This window comes from Canis lupus, chromosome X, assembly GCF_003254725.2.
Source record: "Canis lupus dingo isolate Sandy chromosome X, ASM325472v2, whole genome shotgun sequence".
Classification (NCBI taxonomy): domain Eukaryota; kingdom Metazoa; phylum Chordata; class Mammalia; order Carnivora; family Canidae; genus Canis; species Canis lupus.
The window spans coordinates 58,401,788-58,424,734 of NC_064281.1; the positions used below are offsets into that span (position 1 = coordinate 58,401,788).

Here is a 22,947-nt window from a genome sequence, read left to right on the forward strand (position 1 = left end):
TGAGGTCTTCCCTAACCCCAGTCAGGATCCTTGGCTGTATTCTTTCACAGAAGAGTATTCCTCCTTCCGGAGCATCCATTTCAGCTATAAACTGCATATACAGAAATGTGATTGATTATTTGATTAACATCTGCTCTCCTGTTAGAATTTAATTCTATGTGAGTAGTAACTTTGTGTTTTGTGCTCACTGTTGTTACCCAACACCAAACACAGTGGCTGACATGCAGGAGGTATTCAACAAGTATCTACTGAGTAAAGGAATGAAAAACTTAACTATAAGGACATTTATTCTCATGCTGTTTTAATAGGAAAACTTTGGAAACAGCCTAAAAAATCAATAATGGAGAACTGTGTAAACAAGTCATAGTCAATGTATACAACAAAGTGCAGCCATTCAGAAATACATGTAGTGACACAGAGAAACATGTGAGTGAAAAAAGCAGAGTACAAAACTTATTTTTTCACATTAAAAAAGTGATGTGTACATGAGTTTACATATGTAAACAAATGGGTCTGAAAGCAATACCACCAAAAAAGTTAAAATAAGTAGCTGCAAGTAAATGGAAACACTGATAATTTTTTATATTCATTTTGCTTCCTTGTATTTTCTGTATGTAGTTCATATATAAGAAAAAATTTAGTTTATTTTGAAGGAGGAAAGTTCAAATTTCAAGTAGATTTACACAGCAAGGAATGGAGGAAAAGTATCAACATATAAGAAATTCAGGGTAACACATCGTGTTATACAGGGTACTTTTATATTATGCTTATTGTCTCCAATAACTACCATTTTTGTAGTTTAAGTCTCAGTTCATTAAGTAAACAGCAACAGAAAGAAAACTGTTCATATTGTACTAAATACAGGACTATATTCCTGGCCGCTTTAAAGATATAAGGTTGCAAAAACATGAAATGCTGAAAGTACAGTCCTTTTTTTTCTTTTTGAAAGTACAGTTCTTAATGTTCTAGTTTATATACACATATACTCATATATACTCTCCTAACTAGTAAGGTATTTTTAAAAATGGGAATAAGGCTGTAATTTTAAAATTTACTTTTTTCAATCAAACTATTACTAAATAAATATAATTTAATGCATTATAACACAAATTGAGGCATTTCAACCACTTTCCCACTTCACAGTTTTATCTGTGTTATTTCTCTTGATGTAATAATGACAAAAAGGCCCTGTTTCTGCATATCTTTCTCAACACTCTCTCTTGTCAAAACCTTCTATGACACACCCCAAAATTTTTCAATAAGGACACAGAGAAGTTGTGGCTAAGAGCAAGAAAATTATTCTAGTTGGCTTAATAGTGCATAAAATGTCACCATTTAACAAAATGGGTTCTGAAGTTGTGTAATCATGCATTATGAGTCCATTCAGCTATAAAGTATATGACTTCACTTATACTTTAGATACACTATAAAGTTTGAAAAATGTCTTTTTTATAACTGGAGGCCAAATAAAAAAAAGGCATATCAGAGGCTGAGGCATGCTTTTATTTTTATTTATTTATTTTTAAATAACAATATTTTGGGGTTTTTTTGTTTTATTTTTAAGATTTTATTTATTTATTCATAAGAGACAGAGAGAGAGAGAGACAGAGAGAGAAGCAGGCTCCCCACAAGGAGCCTGATGTGGGACTCGATCCCAGATCCCGGGATCACTCCCTGAGCCGAAGGCAGACGCTCAACCACTGAGCCACCCAGGTGTCCCATGAGGCACACTTTTAAATAAGTTTAAATCAATTCATTCCTGCTGCACAAGAGTAAAATAACACTGGAGTTCTCAACACAGATTCTGAAAGACCATATACCACCTCTCAAAATCACCACAATCAGCATTCTATGGATACTCGTAATTTATACATTAGACACACAATGGTAATCCTGAAAGACAAGTGTTATCTAAAGCCACAAGCCTGTGACTGAATTCAAAATCATTTTCATATCAACTTACCTTTACATTTCAGGCTAAGGAATGCAAATAGCATACACACCCCTGTATTTCCTATATTTCCCCTCCTTTCTTTAAGATGAATGGCTGCATCTTTAAGATGACATTCTTTTTTTTTTTTTTTTTTTTTTTTTTTAATTTTTTTTTTTTTAATTTTTATTTATTTATGATAGTCACACAGAGAGAGAGAGAGAGAGGCAGAGACACAGGCAGAGGGAGAAGCAGGCTCCATGCACCGAGAGCCCGATGTGGGATTTGATCCCGGGTCTCCAGGATCACGCCCTGGGCCAAAGGCAGGCGCCAAACCGCTGCGCCACCCAGGGATCCCTAAGATGACATTCTTAAAGAAAGGATGGGAAATATAGAAAATGGTCAAGGAAAATGGTAAGAAATTGGCTTATTTGAAAACATACTGTGTAAGGAATAATTACAGTATAGGAAAAAAAACAATAATCTAAGGAAAGAAGTTCTTTCTCAGGAGTCAAAATTGATGAAGTAACCAATGATTGATATAATAATTTTTATTTAAGCCTCACTTACATGTAAACAGAAAACATGAAATTCTTTCATTATACTGTTTATCATTTTCACAATAAGTAATATTTAAAAGTTATTTTAAAAACATAACTGTGATGACATATCATAATAACAAAAGCTCTCTAAATTTGAATGCTATAGAAATATTAAAAGGCCTACAAAAGTTGGAGTGAATCTACTTTCCTCCTTACGAACAATAAATACAATGGGGCCTTCTTGCTATAGCTAAATAGCTTCAAATTTAAAATGTGGAACTGACATTTTAAGCCCCATTAAAACTAGTAGTATGTTAGTATGAGGAATAAGTTTTTACAAAAGCCTCAAATGTATACTGGAATTAGCTTGCCATAAGAAAGGAAATCAAATGGGTTCAGAAAGAAAACACAAAGTAATACAAGAAAGAATTCAAAAGGCTCACTATGATCTCTGTATGGTAACAAACTGTATTTTTTTCCCTAGAAATGAGTTTGGAAAAAAAGACCTGGGAACATCAGAGAGCTGTCAAGGAGAAGATGAAAGTGACTAAAAATAAGGTGGGCCAGCAGAAAAAAAGCAGGTGTCACAAAAAGATACCTAATACCAGAAATAATGTAAAATAAGTATTTATTCAGGGACACCTGGGTAGCTCAGCAGTTGGGTGTCTGCCTTTGGCTCAGGTCGTGATCCCGGAATCCCTGGATTGAGTTCCGCATTGGAATCCCTGGATCAAGTCCCGCATTGGGCTCCCCACAGGGAGCCTGTTTCTCCCTCTGCCTGTGTCTCTGCTTCTCTCTGTATGTCTCACATGAAAAAATAAATAAAATCTTTTAAAAAATATATGTATTTATTCAGTTAATTCATTATTCTTAAACACGAGGACAAATTGTTATTAATATTATATTCAGGAGGTATACCTATTATATGATTAATTAAGTCATCATAACTTCTGACAAATTTTTAATTATTTACTTATTTGGTATTAATATATACTTTCATAAGCCTTGTGAGGCTGAGAAGGTAAAAAGAAATAATGAAAGGAATATTTATTTGTATACAGGGAGCTGAAACAGCACAATCATAGCACAGTAGGCCAAAAACAAATGCATAAATGAAACTGGAAGCATCTGACCCAATAGAGTAAAACTGGAAAGTCACAAACTGCACTGCTTATATGCAGCAATACTGAAGTCGACCGTGTGACCGGAGGGAGAGATGTAGTCTCTCATAGCTATAGGTGCTATAAGTACACCTATAGCTAATAACTATATGGATAGGGCACAAAAAGGACAATAAAAAATCAAAACACATCTGGAGCAGCTCACTTAGTAGAATTTTAAGATATTACAGAGAACCACATTTTAATAAGCTAAATACATGTTTTGCTTCTCAAGTCAGTAACCTCGTATCTTTCAGCAGAAAAGGTTGTTAAGCACGGAAGCAAGGACAATTTTTTCCATCAAGAGTCCATTGCTTCCAAGGCTGTGCAGTCCACTCAGCTTTGATAAGAAAATAAAAGTAAGAAAAAAGAAAATGATCACTTGATAAAGGTAAGAGAATCACCTTTTCTTTAACTGATTTGGAATTTATCTAAAAATTCTGGTTTTAAAGACTTTCCTGAATTGAGGGGCACCTGGCTGGATCAGTCAGTAGAGCATGTGATTCTTGATCTTGAGGTTGTGAGTTTGAGCCCTATGTTGGGTGTAGAGATTACTTTAAAAAAATACATTTCTGAATTCTAATAGCAAGAAATGTTCTAATCCTAGATCAAGGAACTAGTTAATAAAGAAATAACTTGGGGGCAAAATCTGTGGTGAGGAAGAATAAAATATATACTAAAAACTTTGGGTACAATTTGTTTTGTAGAAATGTGCACTATAAATTGAATGTTTTCTCTCTTAAGAACAAATTTAGCAGCAGATAATTTGGAAGTGCCAAAAGTGGACAGTAGAAACTGTCCAGAAGAGTACGGTCTCTTCAATCTATGCTGAAGGTAACTAACTGCAATTAAAGGAATAAATTCAACCATTACCTCAATATTCTTAGAAATAACAGTGGTTTAATAAAATCTAAGTCAAAAGACAAGCAAGTCGAACAGATGTCTGAGGGAAAAATCGACAATAACTGAAATATTTTCCAAAATAATTGGGGATTTAAGTATATAGTAAGTTTATGGATGGGAGATGAATGCTACATTGTCAGAAAAAGCTTTGCTATTATTGTTTCTTTCTCTATACACTAAGGTTTGTTTTCCATATTCTGCTGGTCTGATACCACTAATGAAGAGTTTATCTAACAGTGAAAAGGCCCTAAAAATAGCTTATTGTACATATGAGATTTATTTGTACCCAAAAGTTAATTTAATAATTAAAAAATAACAAGCTGACTGATACTCACATTGCCCAATCAGTTAATCATCTATCCCAAAGGGAAGTCAATTGGAAAAAATCAAATAAAGACCATAAGGCTGCTTCATGATGAGTAAAATCAGAGCTAGAAAACAGCCTCTCCACGTCATCCAAGTATTCTTGTCCATTGGTCTGTGTCCACTCATTTTATGAAGCCTGGAGATTCATAATTCAATTATCTCCCCAGGCCTCCAATTTTTTAATATTCCAAGTTGCTATTCCACTCCTTCTGATTATATCAAGATTTATACCAAAGCTCTCTGATTGCTCTAGGAAGTGCTAATCTCTCTTTTAATACTACTAGCTTCTGACTATATCCAATGAGGATCTATTTCCAGCATAAAAAGATTATGTCAAGCAAAGTCTGGAAAGTAGTCCTCATTTTAAGTTCTTTATTACTCATGTTATTATGAGCACAGAATGAACTAAATTTACTAGTAGAGGGTTCTTCAAAAGAAGCATTTTTAAAAAGTTTAAATGCAGGAGTATAGTACCAAAGTTCTTTAAAATCTGAAGATTCTATTATAAAACAAATAATTTATCTATTTTAAGAACAAGAGATTCCAAACACTAAAACTGTCACTTTTTTCATGATCCCGTTTACTACAGGGATTAAACAGATGGCTTAAATACCTTCTAAGCAGCATTATTAATTTTTATTAGTAGTGTTAAAAACATGCAAGTGGTGCAGCCCATTGTGGAAAACAATGTGGAGGTTCCTCAAAAAGTTAAAAATAGGACTACTTTATGATCTGGCAATCTCACAACTGGGTATATACACAAAGAATACAAGACCAATTAAAAGGGATATATGCACCCCTATGTTTATAGCAGCATTATTTACAATAGCCAAGATATGGAAGCAGCCCATGTGCCCATCAATTGATGAACAGATAAAGAAGATGTGGTATATACATACAATGGAACATTATTCAGCCGTAAAAATGAAATCTTGCCATTTGCAATGACATGAGTGGAGCTACAGAGTACAATCCTAAGTGAAATAAATCAGTTAGTGAAAGACAAATACTCAAATGATTTCACTCATATATGGAATTTAAGAAACAAAACAAACAAGCAAAGGGAAAAAAATAAGAAAGAGACAAAACAAGAAAAAGACTCTTAATTACAGATAACAAACTGATGGTTACCAGAGGGTGGAGGTTTAGAAATGTGTTAAATAGGTGACAGGGATTAAGGAGTGGACTTCTCATGATGAGCACCAGGTGATGCATGGAAGCGTTGAATCACTATAGTGTACACCTGAAACTAATATAATACTATTGTACATATGAAACTAATATAATACTGTGTTAACCAACTGGAATTAAAAAAATTTTTAAAGAATATGGAGAAGTAAATAAATGTATTAGGTAAATGGAGGATTTATCAGGCAGCTATAGAGCATTTTAGGATCTTTATAAACTATACATATAGAAGAGGAAATGCTAAACTCAAAAAACACACACACACAAATTGCTTGCAAGTGCTAACTCTAATTTACCTATTTATTTGTGAGGCTGGATTATATAACAACCTCAACCAATGCTATTTTAAATAAAGAACTAAATGTTTAGGTTGATAACCTTTTTCTTTTTTAGAAATCATGACATATATTGTTTTCAGCCCAAGAAAAATCTCATCCATATACCCATGGTCAATTAATAAGGTTTTTCATTAGAAAACTTGTAGTTGTGTGCCTGGGTGGCTCAGTGGTTGAGCATCTGCCTTTGGCTCAGGTCGTGATCCCAGGGTCCTGGGATCAAGAACTGCATCGGGCTCCCTGCGGGGAGCCTACTTCTCCTTCTGCCTATGTCTCTGCCTATGTCTCTGCCTCTGTGTGTCTCACATGAATAAATATATAAAATCTTAAAAAAATAGAAAACCTGTAGTTATATGAGTCAATCAAAATATTTTGGAAGACAATAATCTTGAATATGCGTGCATACATGTGTGTGTATTCTATGCAATACAATCATGTGTAAGAATTTCCAGTTATTTGTTATTCGCTCTTACCCCTTCTTTTGGGTCTGTGTGGAGTCCTCCTCCTGCATGACCATGCCAACATGTCCTCTTTTCTGGTAGTGGCCGGCCCTGGAGAGCCTAGTGGAAGATGATACCAAGTTGACCATCAGTTATTACAGGATTTCGGATCTTTAAAACTCTGACTTAGCAAAAAAAAAAAAAAAAAAAAAAAAAAAAAAAAAAAACCTGACTTAGCTTAATCTAGTGAATATACTTCATACAAATTCATAAGCATAGCTTTCAGTTTAGCATAACAAAGCAAAACAACTTCACAATTAGCTTACAGAGACACTTATACAAAGAATATTGAAATATAATACTCATACATAAATTACTTTCTCTAAATAGCTTTTGAAATTAATGTTTAAAAACTTACATTACACTTCTATTTGACTTTATACAAGCTTTCATACTGTCATTTGCTACTATAGTACTATATAATTTTACTAGATCACTGGCAAGGAAAGTATATCATGCAGTTAAGTCATCATATCTTATCTGCATTCCACATGTATACATTTTTGCTTTATACCTTAATATAGTTCATTTTACATAACTGATTCTTTTCCTTATTCTTGCTCATATAGATGTATGTATATATACATATCAATGTATTTAATACTTCCTATCATATGCTATAGTAAAATGGATGCATATTTTGTCTTTCTTGCTATATGGTAAATTTCTTGAAATTAAAGACACTCTCTTTTATCTTTGTATCTCCCATGGTCTATACCACAGTGTCTTGCACATGGGCAAGACAGATTTCAATGCTTAATGGATTACTTTATAAAATAGACCTATCTATAAATCTCCCAACTAGCCTTAAAAATACAGAAACATCTTTCTACTTTTTAAAAAGGTTTTAAGATTCTTAGGTTAGAGAAATATAAAAGTTATACTTGAGAAAATATAATGGTCATTTGAGAAAATATAATAGTTAAGAAAGACAGTAAAGCTTAGGTTCAAAATCTAAACTTCTTAATATTTAAAGTTTTTCCACAATTAAATCATACTTAATGAAATAAATACATATAATGTTTCTTCAGTAGCCATAATAATCAACAATTACTGAATTAATGAAGGGCAAGATCTTTACAGACACAAATGTGTATCAATGCCAAATTATAATAGTATAAGCTTTGGGCCAAGCTATGAAAATGGAATCACAAAAAGCAAAAGTGCCTTCTTATTCATACTAGTGGAGAACAAAAAAAATAATTGTCATAAATGGGTTATTGATTCTTGGATCAACAATCTTAAAGCAGTTTTAAAAGGAAAACATTGGGATCCCTGGGTGGCGCAGCAGTTTGGCGCCTGCCTTTGGCCCAGGGCGCGATCCTGGAGACCCGGGATCGAATCCCACGTCGGGCTCCCGGTGCATGGAGCCTGCTTCTCCCTCTGCCTGTGTCTCTGCCTCTCTCTCTCTCTCTCTCTCTCTCTCTCTCTGTGACTATCATAAATAAATAAAAATTAAAAAAAAAAATAAAATAAAAGGAAAACATGAAATATAAATTTTAGTGCTACAGTGTTTTTTGTGGGATTTTTTTTTCTCCATTGAAAAGACTAAGCAACAAATTATTTCAAGGGGTCTGATGAATACCAAAAAAAATAATGAGGTCTTTGACAAAGCAAAAGATTGAAATGTAATTCACTTTTACAGCATCTGCATAAATTAGAACAAACCATTGTACCTTATAGTGGCAAATAATCATTAATCAAAAAGAAATAATAAAGGAAGTACTCAAGGCTAGGCTGTCTTCTAATTTTCTAGCCTTTTCTATCATGGAGAATTGCCTGTATAATTTTAGAGCACTGAGAAATTGTAAAGTTGTCTTCCACTTATATTAACAATGTAAAATAACCCATATCAACAAGTAAAGTAACCATCAGGCTCCAAAAAGCTTAGAGTCCCTTCATACTCTGACATCTGAATATCTTCTAAGGTAAAGGAACTTCACTCACTTGAAAAGCTTATACCATTCCCTGTATTAGATACAAATTACAGGGATACAAATTACAGGGAAAAATATAAGTGTCAACAAGCTGCCATTACATTTAAAAAAGGATTCTGAAAATGGTACTTTAGCTGGCACTGATCTCAAGTGATTCAGAGAGTTCTTTAGGAGTAGAAAAATAATCAAGGTATCTACTACTATTTCCAGTAGCCAGAACGTAATTTCTTATTCATCTTTCAGTATTTAGAAAAGTATTTTGAAAAAATGAGAAACACAAAATATGTAGTACAAATTTGAAAATGTTCAAAGGGCTTGCATACTTTTCTGAGTTATATATAGAAGTATCTGCTTAATCTTACCCTGGTAACATCTAATATCTGTCTAGAGTTGCCTTTTCCCAGTCTCTGCCATGTAGTATATCTTAACGATTCTGGGATCTGAAAAAGAGAAAAGAATGAGGAAAAATTTTCAGAGTAAGTAATATTAAAAGTTTGTTCTATTCTCCGATATATACGTTAGGAACCTCTAGTATAAAATGTCATTGAAAGCTACTAATTCCTTCTTGACCTTCTGACTAGTTGATCTCTGATATAAGCAGTGTTGATGTTCTCAACCATTACTATTACAGTGTTACCACCGATTTCTTCATGTCACTTAGTAATTACTTTGTATATTTACATGCTTCTATGTTGGCTACATATATAATTGTTATATTCTCAATCTGGAACTTTCCCTTTTATCATTAAATACTATTCTACATTGTATCTTGTTACACTCTTTGTTTTAAAGTGTCTTTTGTCACATATAAGTACCACTATCCCAGCTTTCCCTTCACTTCATTTGCATGATAAATGTTTTTCCATACATTCACTATCAATGGACATGTGTCTTTAAGTCTGAATGGAGTCTTGGGAGGAGGAGGAAGATACCAGAAGAGTAGGGGTCCTCAACTCCTCTGGTCCCACGAACTTACCTAGATAACCTTCAAATCATCCTGCACACCTACGAATTTGACCTGATATTTAAAGAGAGAACACTGGAATGCTACAGAGAAAAAAGTTTTCGATTCAAACAAGGGTGCATTTTACTTAGGTTGTGGATGATATTTTTGATTCAGCCCACTAATACACTCACTCTGCACTGAACAAAATGACTAGAAGGAAGAATTCACCACAAAAGAAACAACCAGAAACAGTACTCTCTGCCACAGACTTACAGAATATGGAATTCACTTCGATGTCAGAAAGCCAAATCAGAAGCACAATTATAAAGCTAGTGGTGACTCAAGAAAAAAGCAGACTTTGTAACTGCAGAATTGAAATCTAACCAGGCCGAAATTAAAAATCAATTAAATGAGATACAATCAAAATTGGATGTCCCAACCCCTAGGGTTAATGAGGTGGAAGAAAGAGTGAGTGCCATAGAAGACAAGTTGATGGTAAGGAAGGAAGCAGAGGAAAAAAGAAAAACAATTAAGAAACAATGAGGAAAGGCTTAGGGAAACAAATGATAGCCTGAGAAGGAAGAATCCACATAGAACTGGGATTCCAGAAGAAGCCGAGAGAGAGAGAGAGAAGGCCACAAAGTATATTTGAACAAATCATACCTGAGAACTTCCCTAATTTGGGGAGGAAAAAAGCCATTCAGAAACAAGAAATAAAAAAAAAAAAAAAAAAGAAACAAGAAATATACCGGTCCACTCGAAAAATTAGTAAAAACCATACAACACCTCGACATTTAATAATGAAACTTGCAAATTCCAAAGATAATGAGAAAATCTTTAAAGCTGTGAGAGACAAGAGATTCTTAAATTCTATGGGGAGAAATATCAGATTAACACCAGACCTCAACACAGAGACCTGGCAGACCAGAAAGGGCTGGCATGATATTTCAAGGTACTAAATGAGAAGAACTTCATGAAGCCAAGAATACTGTATCCAGCAATGCTGTCATTCAGAAGAGATGGAGATAAAGAGCTTCCAAGATAGGCAGAAACTGAAAGAATCTATAACCACCAAACCAGCTCTGCAAGAAATATTAACAGGTACTCTAAAACAAAGAGGAAGCCCAAAGAAATAATCCACAATGACAGAGACTGAATAGGTATTACGATGACACTAAACTCATATCTTTCAATAGTCTGAACGTACATGGGCTAAATGACACCATTGAAAGACAGAAGGTATCGGACTGGATAAAAAAGCAATCCCCATCTATTTGCTGTTTACAAGAGACTCATTTTAGACATAAGGACACCTCCAACCTAAAAATGAAGGGATGGAGAAGCATTTACCATTCAAATGGTCCTCAAAATAAAGCTGGGGTAAGCAATCCTCGTATCAGATAAATTAAAGTTTATCCCATAGACTGTAGTAACAGATGAAGAAGGACATATATCATACTTAAAGGGTCTATCCAGCAAGAAGACCTACAAATCATGAATATTTATACCTCTAGTGTGGCAGCTGCCACATATATCAATTAATAACCAAAGTAAAGACGTACTTAGATGATAATACACTAATAGTAGGAAACTTCAACACAGCACTTTCTGCAAATGACAGATCTTCTAAGCACAACATCACCAAAGAAACAAAGGCCTTAAATGATACACTGGACAAGATGGATTTCACAGATATTTACAGAACTTTCCTTCTAAACGCAGTTGAATACAAATTCTTCTAAAGTATACATGGAACTTTCTCCAGAATAGACCACATACTGGGTCAAAAATCAGGTCTCAACTGATACCAAAAGATTGGGATTGTCCCCTGCATAATTGCAGATGACAATGCTTTGAAGCTAGACGTCAATCACAAGAAGAAATTTGGAAGAAACTCAAACAAATGGAGGCTCAAGAGCATCCTACTAAAAGATGAATGGGTCAACCAGGAAATTAGAAAACAATTTAAAAGATTCATGGAAACTGATGAAAAACAAGATACAACCGTTCAAAATCTTTGGGATACAGAAAAGCAGTCCTAAGAGGGAAAAGCATCGCAATACAAGCATCTCTCAAAAAATTGGGAGAAAATTCAAATAAACAAGCTAACCTCACACCAAAGGAACTGGAGAAAGAACAGCAACTAAAACCTACACCAGGCATAAGGGAGATAACAAAGATTCAAGTAGAACTCGATGAAATAGCAGAAGAACTGTAGAACAAATCAACAAAACCAGGAGTTGGTGTTTTGAAAGAATTAATAAGATAGGTAAACTCCCAACCAGCCTTGTTTAAAAAAGAAAGAGAGAGAGAAAAGACTCATATTAATAAAATCATAAAATAAAGAGGAGAGGTCACAACCAATACCAAGGAAATACAAACTATTTTAATAACGTATTATGAGCAGTAATAATTAACAAGTTAGACAATCTGGAAAAAATGGATGCATTTCTGGAAAACCACAAATTACCAAAACTGGAACAGGAAGAAATAGAAAACCTGAACAGGCCAATAACCAGGGACGAAATTGCAGCAGTCAAGAAAAACCTCCCAAAACTCAAAAGTCCAGGGCCAGATGGCTTCTCAGAAGAATTCTATTAAATGTTCAAAGAAGAAATAAACCTACTCTACTAAAGCTGTTCTGCAGGATAAAAAGGGACAGAATACTTCCAAAGTCCTATTATGAAGCCAGATCACCTTGATTCCAAAACCAGATAAAACCCCCACCAAAAAGGAGAATTATAAACCAATATCCCTGATGAACACCAATGCAAAAATTCTCAACAAGATACTAGCCAAAAGGATTCAAAAGTACATTAGGAATATCATTCACCACAACCAAATGGGATTTATCCCTGGGATGCAAGGCTGGTTCAACACTCATAAAACAATCAATGTTATAGAACACATCAACAAGGGAAAACACAAGAACCATATGATCCTGTCACTACATGCAGAGAAAGCATTTGACAAAAGACAGTAGCCATTCCTGATCAAAACTATTCAGAGTGCAGGGATACAGGGAACATTCCTCAGCATCTTAACAGTCATCTACAAAAAGCCCACATCAAATATCATTCTCAATGGGGACAAACTGAGTCTTTCCCCTAAGATCAGGAACATGACAGGGATGTCCACTCTCACTACTGCTATTCAATGTATTACTAGAAGTCCGAGCCTCAGCAATCAGACAACCACAAGAAACCAAATCCATTGAAATTGGCAAAGAAGAAGTCAAACTCTCCCTCTTTGTAGATGACTTGATACTATATACAGAAAACCCAGAAATCTCCACAAGATTGCTGGAACTCATACAGCAATTTGGCAGTGTGGCAGGATACAAAATCAATGCCCAGAAGTCAGTGACATTTCTATACACTAACAATAAGATTGAAGAAAGAGAAACTAAGGAGTCAATCCCATTTACAATGGCACCCAAAACCGTAAGATACCAAGGAATAAACCTAACCAAAGAGGTAAAGGATCTATACCCTAAAAACTACAGAACACTTCTGAAAGAAATTGAGAAGACACAAAGAGATGGAAAAATATTCCATGCTCATGGATTGGAAGAATTAATATTGTGAAAATGTCTATGCTACCCAGGGCACTTTAAACGCTCAATGCAATCCCTATAAAAATACTTTGCACTTTTTTCAGAGTTGGAACAAATAATCTTAAGATTTGTATAGAATCAGAAAAGACCCCAAATAGCCAGGGGACTATTGAAAAAGAAAACCAATGCCGGAAAAAAAAAAAAGAGAGAGAAAAAGAAAACCAATGCCGGGGGCATCACAAGGCTGGAATTCAAGTTGTGCTACAAAGCTGTGATCATCAAGACAGTGTGGTACTGGCACAGAAACAGACACATAGCTCAGTAGAACAGAATAGAGAACCCATAAATGGGCCCTCACCTCTATGGTCAACTAATATTCAACAAAGCAGGAAAGAATATCCACGGGAAAAAGGACAGTCTCTTCAATAAATGGTGCTGGGAAAATTGCACAGCCACGTGCAGAAGAATGAAACTGGACCATTCTCTTACACCATCCACAAAGATCAACTCAAAATGGATGAAAGATCTACATGTGAGACAAGAATCCATCAAAATCCTAGAGGAGAACACAGGCAACACCCGTTTTGAACTTGGCCACAGTAACTTCTTGCAAGATACATCTATTAAGGCAAAGGAAACAAGCAAAAATGAACTATTGGGACTTAATCAGGATAAAAAACTTCTGCACAGCAAAAGCAACTGTCAACAAAACTAAAAGAGAATCTACAGAATGGTAGAAGATATTTGCAAATGACATATCTGATAAAGGGCTAGTCCAAGATCTATAAAGAAGTTATCAAACTCAACACTCAAGAAACGATCCACTCATGAAATGGGCAGAAGATATGAATAGACATTTCTCCTAAGACGACATACACATGCCCAACAAGCACATGGGAAAATGCTCCAAATCACTTGCCATCAGGGAAATACACATCAAAACCATAATGAGATACCAGTGAGAATGGTGAAAATTAACAAGACAGGAAACAACAAATGTTGGAGAGGATGTGGAGAAAGGGGAACCCTCTTGCACTGTTGGTGGGAATGCAAAGTGGTTACAGCCACTCTGGAAAACAGTGTGGAGGTTCCTCAAAGAGTTAAAAATAGAGTGACCCTACGACCCAGCAGTTGCACTGCTACTACTAATCTACTGGAGATTTACCTCAAAGATACAGATGCAGTGATAAACCAAGAAAACTGCACCCCAACGTTTATAGCAGCAATGTCCACAATAGCCAAACTGTGGACGGAGCCTCAGTGTCCTTCAGCAGATGAATGGATAAAGAAGATGTGGTATATATATAAATCGAATATTAGCCATCAGAAGAGACAAATACCCACTATTTGCTTCAATGTGGATGAACTGTAGGGTATTAAGTTGAATGAAATAAGTCAATCAGAGAAGGACAATCATCATATGGTCATCATCATCATATGGTTTCACTCATACACGGAATATAAGAAATAGCGAAAGGGATTGTAAGGGAAAGCAGGGGAACTGAGCAGGAAAAATTATAGAGGGAGACAAACCATGAGAGACTCCTATCTCTGGTAAACAACCAAAGGGTTGCAGAAGGGATGGTAGGTAGGGTTATGGGGTAAGTGGGTGACAGGCACTGAGGAGGGCACTTGATGGGATGAGCACTGTGTGTTATTCTATATGTTCCAAATAGAACTTCAATTAAAAAGGTTTTATTAAAAAAAAGGTTTTATTTGCTTATTTGAGACAGAGAAAGCATAGATAGAGAGGAGGGTGACAGGGAGGAGAAGCAGGAAAAAAACAAAAAACCAAACAAACGGAAAAAGTCTGAATGGAATCTCTTACAGGATGCATACAGATGTGTCTTGCAATTTTGTCAATTAAGTCACCCTATATCTTTAAAATTGAGCGTTCAGTTCATTTATATTTAAATAAATTATTGACAGGTATGTACCTAATTGCCATTTTGTTACTTGTTCTACAGTTGTTTTTGCAGTTCTTTCTCTTCTCGCTCTCTTCCCTTGTGGTTTGATAGCTTTCTTTAGCGTTATTCTTTGATTCCTTTCTCTTTATTTTTTGTGTATGTACACAGGTTTGGGATTTGTGGTTAGCATTAGGTTCATAAATAACATCTAAAATGTAACAGTCTATATTCGGTTACTAGCTGTTAATATCAAACACATTCTAAAAGCATTAAATTTTTTTACTACTGCCATGTTTTATGTATATGATGTCATACTTTCCACTCTTTTATGAATACCTTGACTGATGTTTGAATATATAACTGTCTTTAATGTTTTTGTATTTAGCCTCCATACTGGTTTTATATTTTATTTTTTTTAAGATTTTATTTACTTATGAGAGAGAGAGAGAGAGAGAGAGGCAGAGACACAAGCAGAGGGAAAAGCAGGCTCCATGCAGGGAGCCTGATATGGGACTCGATCCTGGGTCTCCAGGGCAGGCCCTGGGCTGAAGGTGGCACTAAACCACTGAGCACCCGGGTTGCCCATCCATACTGGTTTTATAAGTTATTAATCTACCACTTTTATTCTATTTATCTGTGAAATTTTTTCCTTTCATAATTTTCTTACTCCCGATTATGACTTTTTCTTTCCACTCAAAGAGTTCTTTTTAATATTTCTTGAAGGCCAGTTTAAAGGTTATGAACTCCTTAACCTTTTGTTTGTTTATCTGGGAATCACTTTATCGCTCCTATTCTGAATAATAACCTTGCCAGGCAGAGTATTCTTGGTTGCATATTTTTCCTTTCAGTCTTTTAAATGCCACTTCCTTTTTAACTGCAATGTTTCTGATGAAAAATCAACTGATAGCCTTATGGAGTTTCCCACATAATATACATAATTCCACCCCAAAACAGCAAAATACACATTCTTTTCCAATGCACATGCTGCCCTTCCAGGACAGATCCCATGTGAGGTCACAAAACAAGACTTAATAAATTCTAAAAGACTGAAGTCATATCATGCATGTTTTCTGAACACAATGGTATAAAACGAATCAGTAGCAAGAATAACTTGAAAAGAACACAAACACATGGAGGCTAAATAACATGCTACCAAACAATGAATGGGTCAACCAAGAAATCAAAGAGAAAATTTTAAAAATACATGGAGATAAAGGAAAATGAAAACACAGCAGTATAAAATCTCTGCGATGCAGAAAAGCTGTACTAAGAGGAAAGGTTATAGCAACAGAAGCCTATTTCAAGAAACAAGAAAAATCTAAAATAACCTAACTGTACACCTAAAGGAGCTACAAAAAGAACATGCAAATACCAAAGCAAGTAGAAGAAAATTTTAAAAATTCATCAGAAATAAAAGAAATAGAGACTGACAAAACAATAGAACAGATCAATGAAGCCATGAGCTGGTTCTTTGAAAAGATAAACAAAATTGATAAATTCTAGCCCAGACTCATCAAAAAAAAAGAGAGATGACTCAAATAAATAAAATCAGAACCGAAGGAGAAATAACTGACACCACAGAAATACAAAGGATTATAAATTAGCAGTATGAAAACTTATATGCCAATAACTTGGCAAACTATAAGAAATGGATAAATTCCTAAAAACATATAACTTTTCAACACTGAATCAAAAAGAGAAAATTTGAACAGATCCATTATACACAAGGAAATTTTATCAGTAATCAAAAAACTCCCAACAAACAAAAGCCTGGAACCAGACAGCTCTACAGGTGAATTCTATCAAACATTTAAAGCAGAGTTAATACCTATTCTTCTCAAGCTATTCATAAAAATAGAAGAGAAAGCAAAGTTTCCAAATTCATTCTAAGAGGCCAACATTGCTGATACCAAAACTAGACAAAGACAAACACAAAAATTAAAACTACAAGCCAATATCCTTGATGACCATAGATGTATAAATCCTTTACAAAATATTAGCAAAGCAAATCCAACAATACATTTAAAAAAATCATTCACCATGACCAAGTGGAATTCATTCCAGGGAATGCAAGGGTGGTTCAATATTCACAAATCAATCAACGAGATACATAACACTAATGAGAAAAAATAAAAAGAATATGATCATTTCAATAGATGTAGAAAAAGCATTTGACAAAGGACTACATCCATTAGTGATAAAAACTCTCAATAGTAAGTTTAAAGAGAACATACCTCAACATGATAAAGGACATATGTGAAAAACGTAGAGGTAACATCAAACTCGAAGGTGAAAAGTCCTGTTCTAAGATCAGGAACAAGACAAAGGGTGTCCACTTTTACTCAGCATAATACTAGAAGTCCTAGCCATAGTAATAAGACAACAAAAAGAATATAAATAAAGCATCCATATTGGTAAAGAAGTAAAACATTCACTATTTGCAGATGACAAGGTATTATATATAAAAACCCCAAAGCACCAAAAAATGACTAGAACTGATAAATTAAGATGCAGGATACAAAATTAATACACAGAAATCTCTTGCAATTCTATACACTAATAATGAAGTAGTAGAAAGTGAAATTAAGAAAACAATCCCATGTACAACTACACCATAAAGAATAAGATACCTAGGAATAAACTTAAGAGATTTCTTTTATTGCTCATAAATACACATAAATCCCAAACCACAGGCAATGTTAGAGAGATGATTATGCTTCTATATATGCCTTAAAAGATAAAAAAATAAAAATTAAATGTGGGGCTCAGGTATAAAGTAAATTATATCACTTATTTAAACGGTCAAATTGTATTTTCTTTTTTCCTTCTTTTAATCTAGGTTTGCCTTTTTTTTCCCCCTGAAGTCCTCAAAGTCTTCAACCCCAATTCTTTCTAAATGGATTTTATTCACTTTTAAAATACTCCCCCCCTTTTACTAACTCCCTTTACTGTATTTTATTATGTTCTACCTCACATCTGTTCCCTGTTTAGTCTAAATCTAAATGCTAAATTTAAAGAGTGGTCCCAAGATCAGTTTTGCTAAATATGTCCATATAACTAGCAGATGGACTCCAGCAAAAGATTCCGTAGGCCAAGTTTTTGTTTTAATAATGTTTAAAAAGTGGAGTTGAAAGGAGCCAGAATTAACAACCTCTCCATGGTAATACCAGAGGTATCTGTAAAATGGACACACATCCTTCTGAAATGCACATTCAATTTAGTGAGGAAGAAATATGGTTCTCAGGTCAAATCTCCCCTAAATGGCAAATAATACTTAGGCTTTCCTTAAGCTATAAATACATGGTACAAATGGATTAATGTTTCAATATAAATGTTAATGTTGTACACTGCAAAACAGAAAAAAAACAAATCAATCAAAAACTAACATCCATATACAAAAAAGGTAACCAAATTAACTCCATTGATTTCTAAAATGTAATGAGCAGTTGTACATTCCTGTTTATGTATGTTTATGAACATATAATACATATCCTGAATTATAAATATTTCAAAAATACTAATGGCTATTTTCATATTGACTTGCCAAACCCAAGCTCCCACATGACTCTACATATCCTCAAACTCCACAAGCCATCCACTGTAATTGGTGCCTTTTGGGGGCTTAAAGCAATTGTTTCCCTCACTGACTTTCTCCATATTCATACCTTAAACAATCTTTACTCTCAAATTTCCTGTTTTCCATAAGTTCCCAGTTTAAGTAACCAGACATCGAGGAAAATCTTGTCTGTTTGCACATTTATATGCAATTTAATATTCTTTGCCTTTCAAACTTTGCCCAGTTATCTCAAGTAAATATCCACCTTCTTTGCTCTCTCAAAATGATGCCTATAAATGGCCAATATCTAACACATGAATGTTGGTAATACACTTAAATAGCAAAACTTTCCATTCTGAAGTGATGTTGATCAAAATTAAAACAACTTACCATAAAATATAAACTCCTGAAAATATCTATAAACCCCTTCAGAATATCCAGCTATCTAAACTTCTTTAATCAAACCATTTTGTTCCATAAGCATCAGGATTCAAGGTGAATAATTTTAAATTGTTCATATTCAAATTGAACCTCTAGTACTAAAAATAGCATTGTTAAAATTATAAACTATTTCTAACATATAAAAGTTCAGAAACAAAATGAATACAGGTACAGTCAGTATCCAGCTTAAGAAATAACAGATAAAAAGAAATCTCTGATATGCCCTTCTACGTTATCTGCTTCCTATTCCTCAGAGAGAATCAGCATTGATTATTTAAAATCTTTCACTACAAAAGAAAAAATAATAGTCACATAATGGGTTAACTTCTTCTGAGGGCTAGTCCCTCCACTTAAAATGTTGTTTCAATTAGACTCAGGAAAGATGGCAGAGTAGGAGGATCCCGAGCTCAGCTTGTCCCAAAGACATACTGAAGTAACAGCTACATCTATGTGCTAATAACTCTAAAGAGGACCTGAAGACTGACAGAACTTCCACAGCTAATTGTGGACAGAAGGCCACATAGAAAAGGATAAAATGAGTAAGACGTGGCTGTGAACTAAACCCCCAGCACAACTGACTATGCATGTAGGGACATCACAAGCACTGAGAAGAGGATCAGATCCCATATCAAGCATCTCCATCACTGGGAATCCACACTGGGAACACAAGTCCCCATCTAGTCTAGCTTTGAATACCAACAGGGCTTAACTCGTGAAGGCAACCCAGTCTGTAGCCTTAAAGTGCCAGCACACTAAATAACTCAGCCTGAGATACAGCACAGAAGCAGCAGTTTAAGAAGTACCTGAGGGGGGCCTAGATGGCTCAGTTGATTGGGCATTTGCCTTTGGCTTGGGTCATGATCCCAAGGTCCTGGGATTGAGCCCATTGCCAGGCTCCCTGCTCGGTGAGGAGTCTACTTCTCCCTCTTCCCTCTACCCCACCTCCCGCTTAAGCTCTTTCTCTCTCAAATTAAAAAAAAAAAAAGCCCCTGGGGTATAAGTGAAGATTTACTGACTAATCTTAAGACGTGTGCTGGACAGAAAATTATCTATAGATTTCTCTAGGAACAAAAGCGTTGGCATGTGCCACTTCTCTTCCCCTCTCCCAGCCTAGAAAGCTGAATGTTTGTGGAGGAGCCAACACTAACACTCTTCATCTACCTTGCTAGCACTGCATGTCCCACCACAGAGGAAACAGGAATATTTCCTAAATTAAAGAACAAGGGAAAAAACCACAGAAGGTTAAATGAAATGGAGATACGCAATATATTTGATAAAGAATTCAAAGTAATGGCCATAAAGATACTCAATGGACTTGAAAAAAAGGTGGATAAACATATAGAGAATTTCAAAAAAGAGACTGAAAATATAAAAAAGAACTACTCAGATCTGAAAAATTCAATAACTAAAGCAAAAAATATGCTATAAGGGAATCAAGAGCAGATTAGAAGATACAGAGGAATTAATCATCAATCTACTAGATAGGGTAATGGAAAGTAAGCTGAAGAGCAAAAAGAATAAACAATAATAAAAAATAAGAATAAGATAAGGGAAGAGTGCATCATCAAGCATTATAGGAATCCTAGAATAAGACAGAGAGGGAGACAGAAAACTTTTTCATATAAATTGGTGCAAACACTGTGGAAAACAGTATGGAGGTTCCTAAAAAAAGTAAAATAGAAATACCGTTATCACCCAGTAATACTGCCACTACTGGATATCTAACTCAAAGAAAACAAAAACTAATTTGAAAAGATATATGTATCCCTATATTTATTTCCCTACTATTTACAGTACCCAAGATTTGGAAACAGCCCAAGTGTACGTGGATGAAGAGATTAAAAAAGATGTGGCTTCAACTACTGGGAAAATGGCAGAGTATGAGAATCCTGGGCTCACCTTGTCCCATGGACACACCAAGATAACAGCTAGACCTGTGAAACTAACTCTGAAAATGACCTGAAGACTAACAGAAAAGACTTATTACCACAGTTAATCTTAGAGAGAAGGCCACATCAAAAATGGCAGGAGGAACAGAGATGCAGCTGAGAACCAAACCCCCCACTGAGACTTAACCATTGGGGCTTAACTTTGTGAGATTTTACAATCAGTGGGGATAAACTCTGGGTACTTTAAAACTAGTTTAGCTCTAGGAAAGCCAGAGGGCCATAGGAAACGGAGTGCTTGCCCTTAAAGACCCAGCATAAAAATAACTCATCCAAAACACAGCACAGAACCAGCAGTTTAAAATATACCTAGGATATATATGATGGGCATTTATTCATTAGTTATAGAATGCTTGCTGGTGCGGACAGGGATCTTTAGCACACTCCCTAAGAACAAGTACAGTGAGCATGCTTTCTCTCCCCAAACCCCAGATTAGATGGCCAGACAATTGAGGGAATGAACAAGAACAATCTATCTTGCTAGCACATGCCCTACATCCGAGTTCTCTTGCCTATCTGCCCCATCCAACTTGGCCCACTTGGCAAGCATCCCACTGAAGCAGCTCCTGCCCCAAACACCCTACAATCAAACCTGAAAGTGAATGAAGCCACTACAAAATGACTCCTACTCTGAGGAAGATGACTGCATATAATTGTGTGCCCACCCTGTTGGGGATTTACCCCAAAGATACAAATGCAATGAAACGCCGGGACACCTGCACCCCGATGTTTCTAGCAGCAATGGCCACTATAGCCAAACTGTGGAAGGAGCCTAGGTGTCCAACGAAAGATGAATGGATAAAGAAGATGTGGTTTATGTATACAATGGAATATTACTCAGCTATTAGAAATGACAAATACCCACCATTTGCTTCAACGTGGATGGAACTGGAGGGTATTATGCTGAGTGAAGTAAGTCAGTCGGAGAAGGACAAACATTATATGTTCTCATTCATTTGGGGAATATAAATAATAGTGAAAGGGAAAATAAGGGAAGGGAGAAGAAATGTGTGGGAAATATCAGAAAGGGAGACAGAACTTAAAGACTGCTAACTCTGGGAAACGAACTAGGGGTGGTAGAAGGGGAGGAGGGCGGGGGGTGGGAGTGAATGGGTGACGGGCACTGGGTGTTATTCTGTATGTTAGTAAATTGAACACCAATAAAAAAAAAAAATAATTGTGTGCCCACCGTCTGAGCAGCTGAAACTTATTCCTGGACAGCTAAAGGAGAGTGCCCTGCAGTTTAGGGCGACTGTAGCCCTGGCAGATGGACTGTTGGTAGGCATCTGATCTGACTGCTGCCCTGCCCCACCAACAAAAAACTCCAAAGGTGAATGGCAGGGAAAGCATCCTAGAGTTCCCTGTGACTGCAATGAAAAAAAAAAAAACAGTCTGGGAGCAGAAACTTGGTCTTGAGTACTGCCCACCAACGAAAGTCTCTCAGGAGGCAGCACAGGGAGACCATACTACCAATTAGTGAGAGTACAGCCCTGGTAGATGGAGTAAGGGTAGTCATCTGTTCTGGCCAATGACACCACTCAACAACAAGCCTGCAACATGTCCAGACAAGCCCATTAACAACAAAGATACAAATCCTGCTCAGTGAGCCCCAAACAGGCAAAGTGAGCAACTATCCTGACTAGACTGAGGGTAAAGGTGATTTAGCCACTGAGGTAGGGCCAATGCAGCCCACATAGGATATACCTGCTTTACAGGAAACCATAGAGTTCTTTT

At 35.6% G+C, this 22,947-nt stretch overlaps 1 protein-coding gene across 5 annotated transcripts in view; it reads right to left on the reverse strand.

The window, feature by feature from the left end:
* ABCB7 (ATP binding cassette subfamily B member 7) overlaps positions 1–22,947 on the reverse strand; it is a 164,885-nt gene that overhangs the window by 73,763 nt on the left and 68,175 nt on the right. For all 5 annotated transcript variants that reach the window (XM_025466221.3, XM_025466223.3, XM_025466222.3 and 2 more), the window contains 2 exons: positions 9,224–9,301; positions 6,898–6,984 (listed from right to left, as the gene is read on the reverse strand). In XM_025466221.3, the coding sequence (XP_025322006.1) occupies positions 6,898–6,984; positions 9,224–9,301 (165 nt within the window). The remainder of the gene's footprint in view (positions 1–6,897; positions 6,985–9,223; positions 9,302–22,947) is intronic.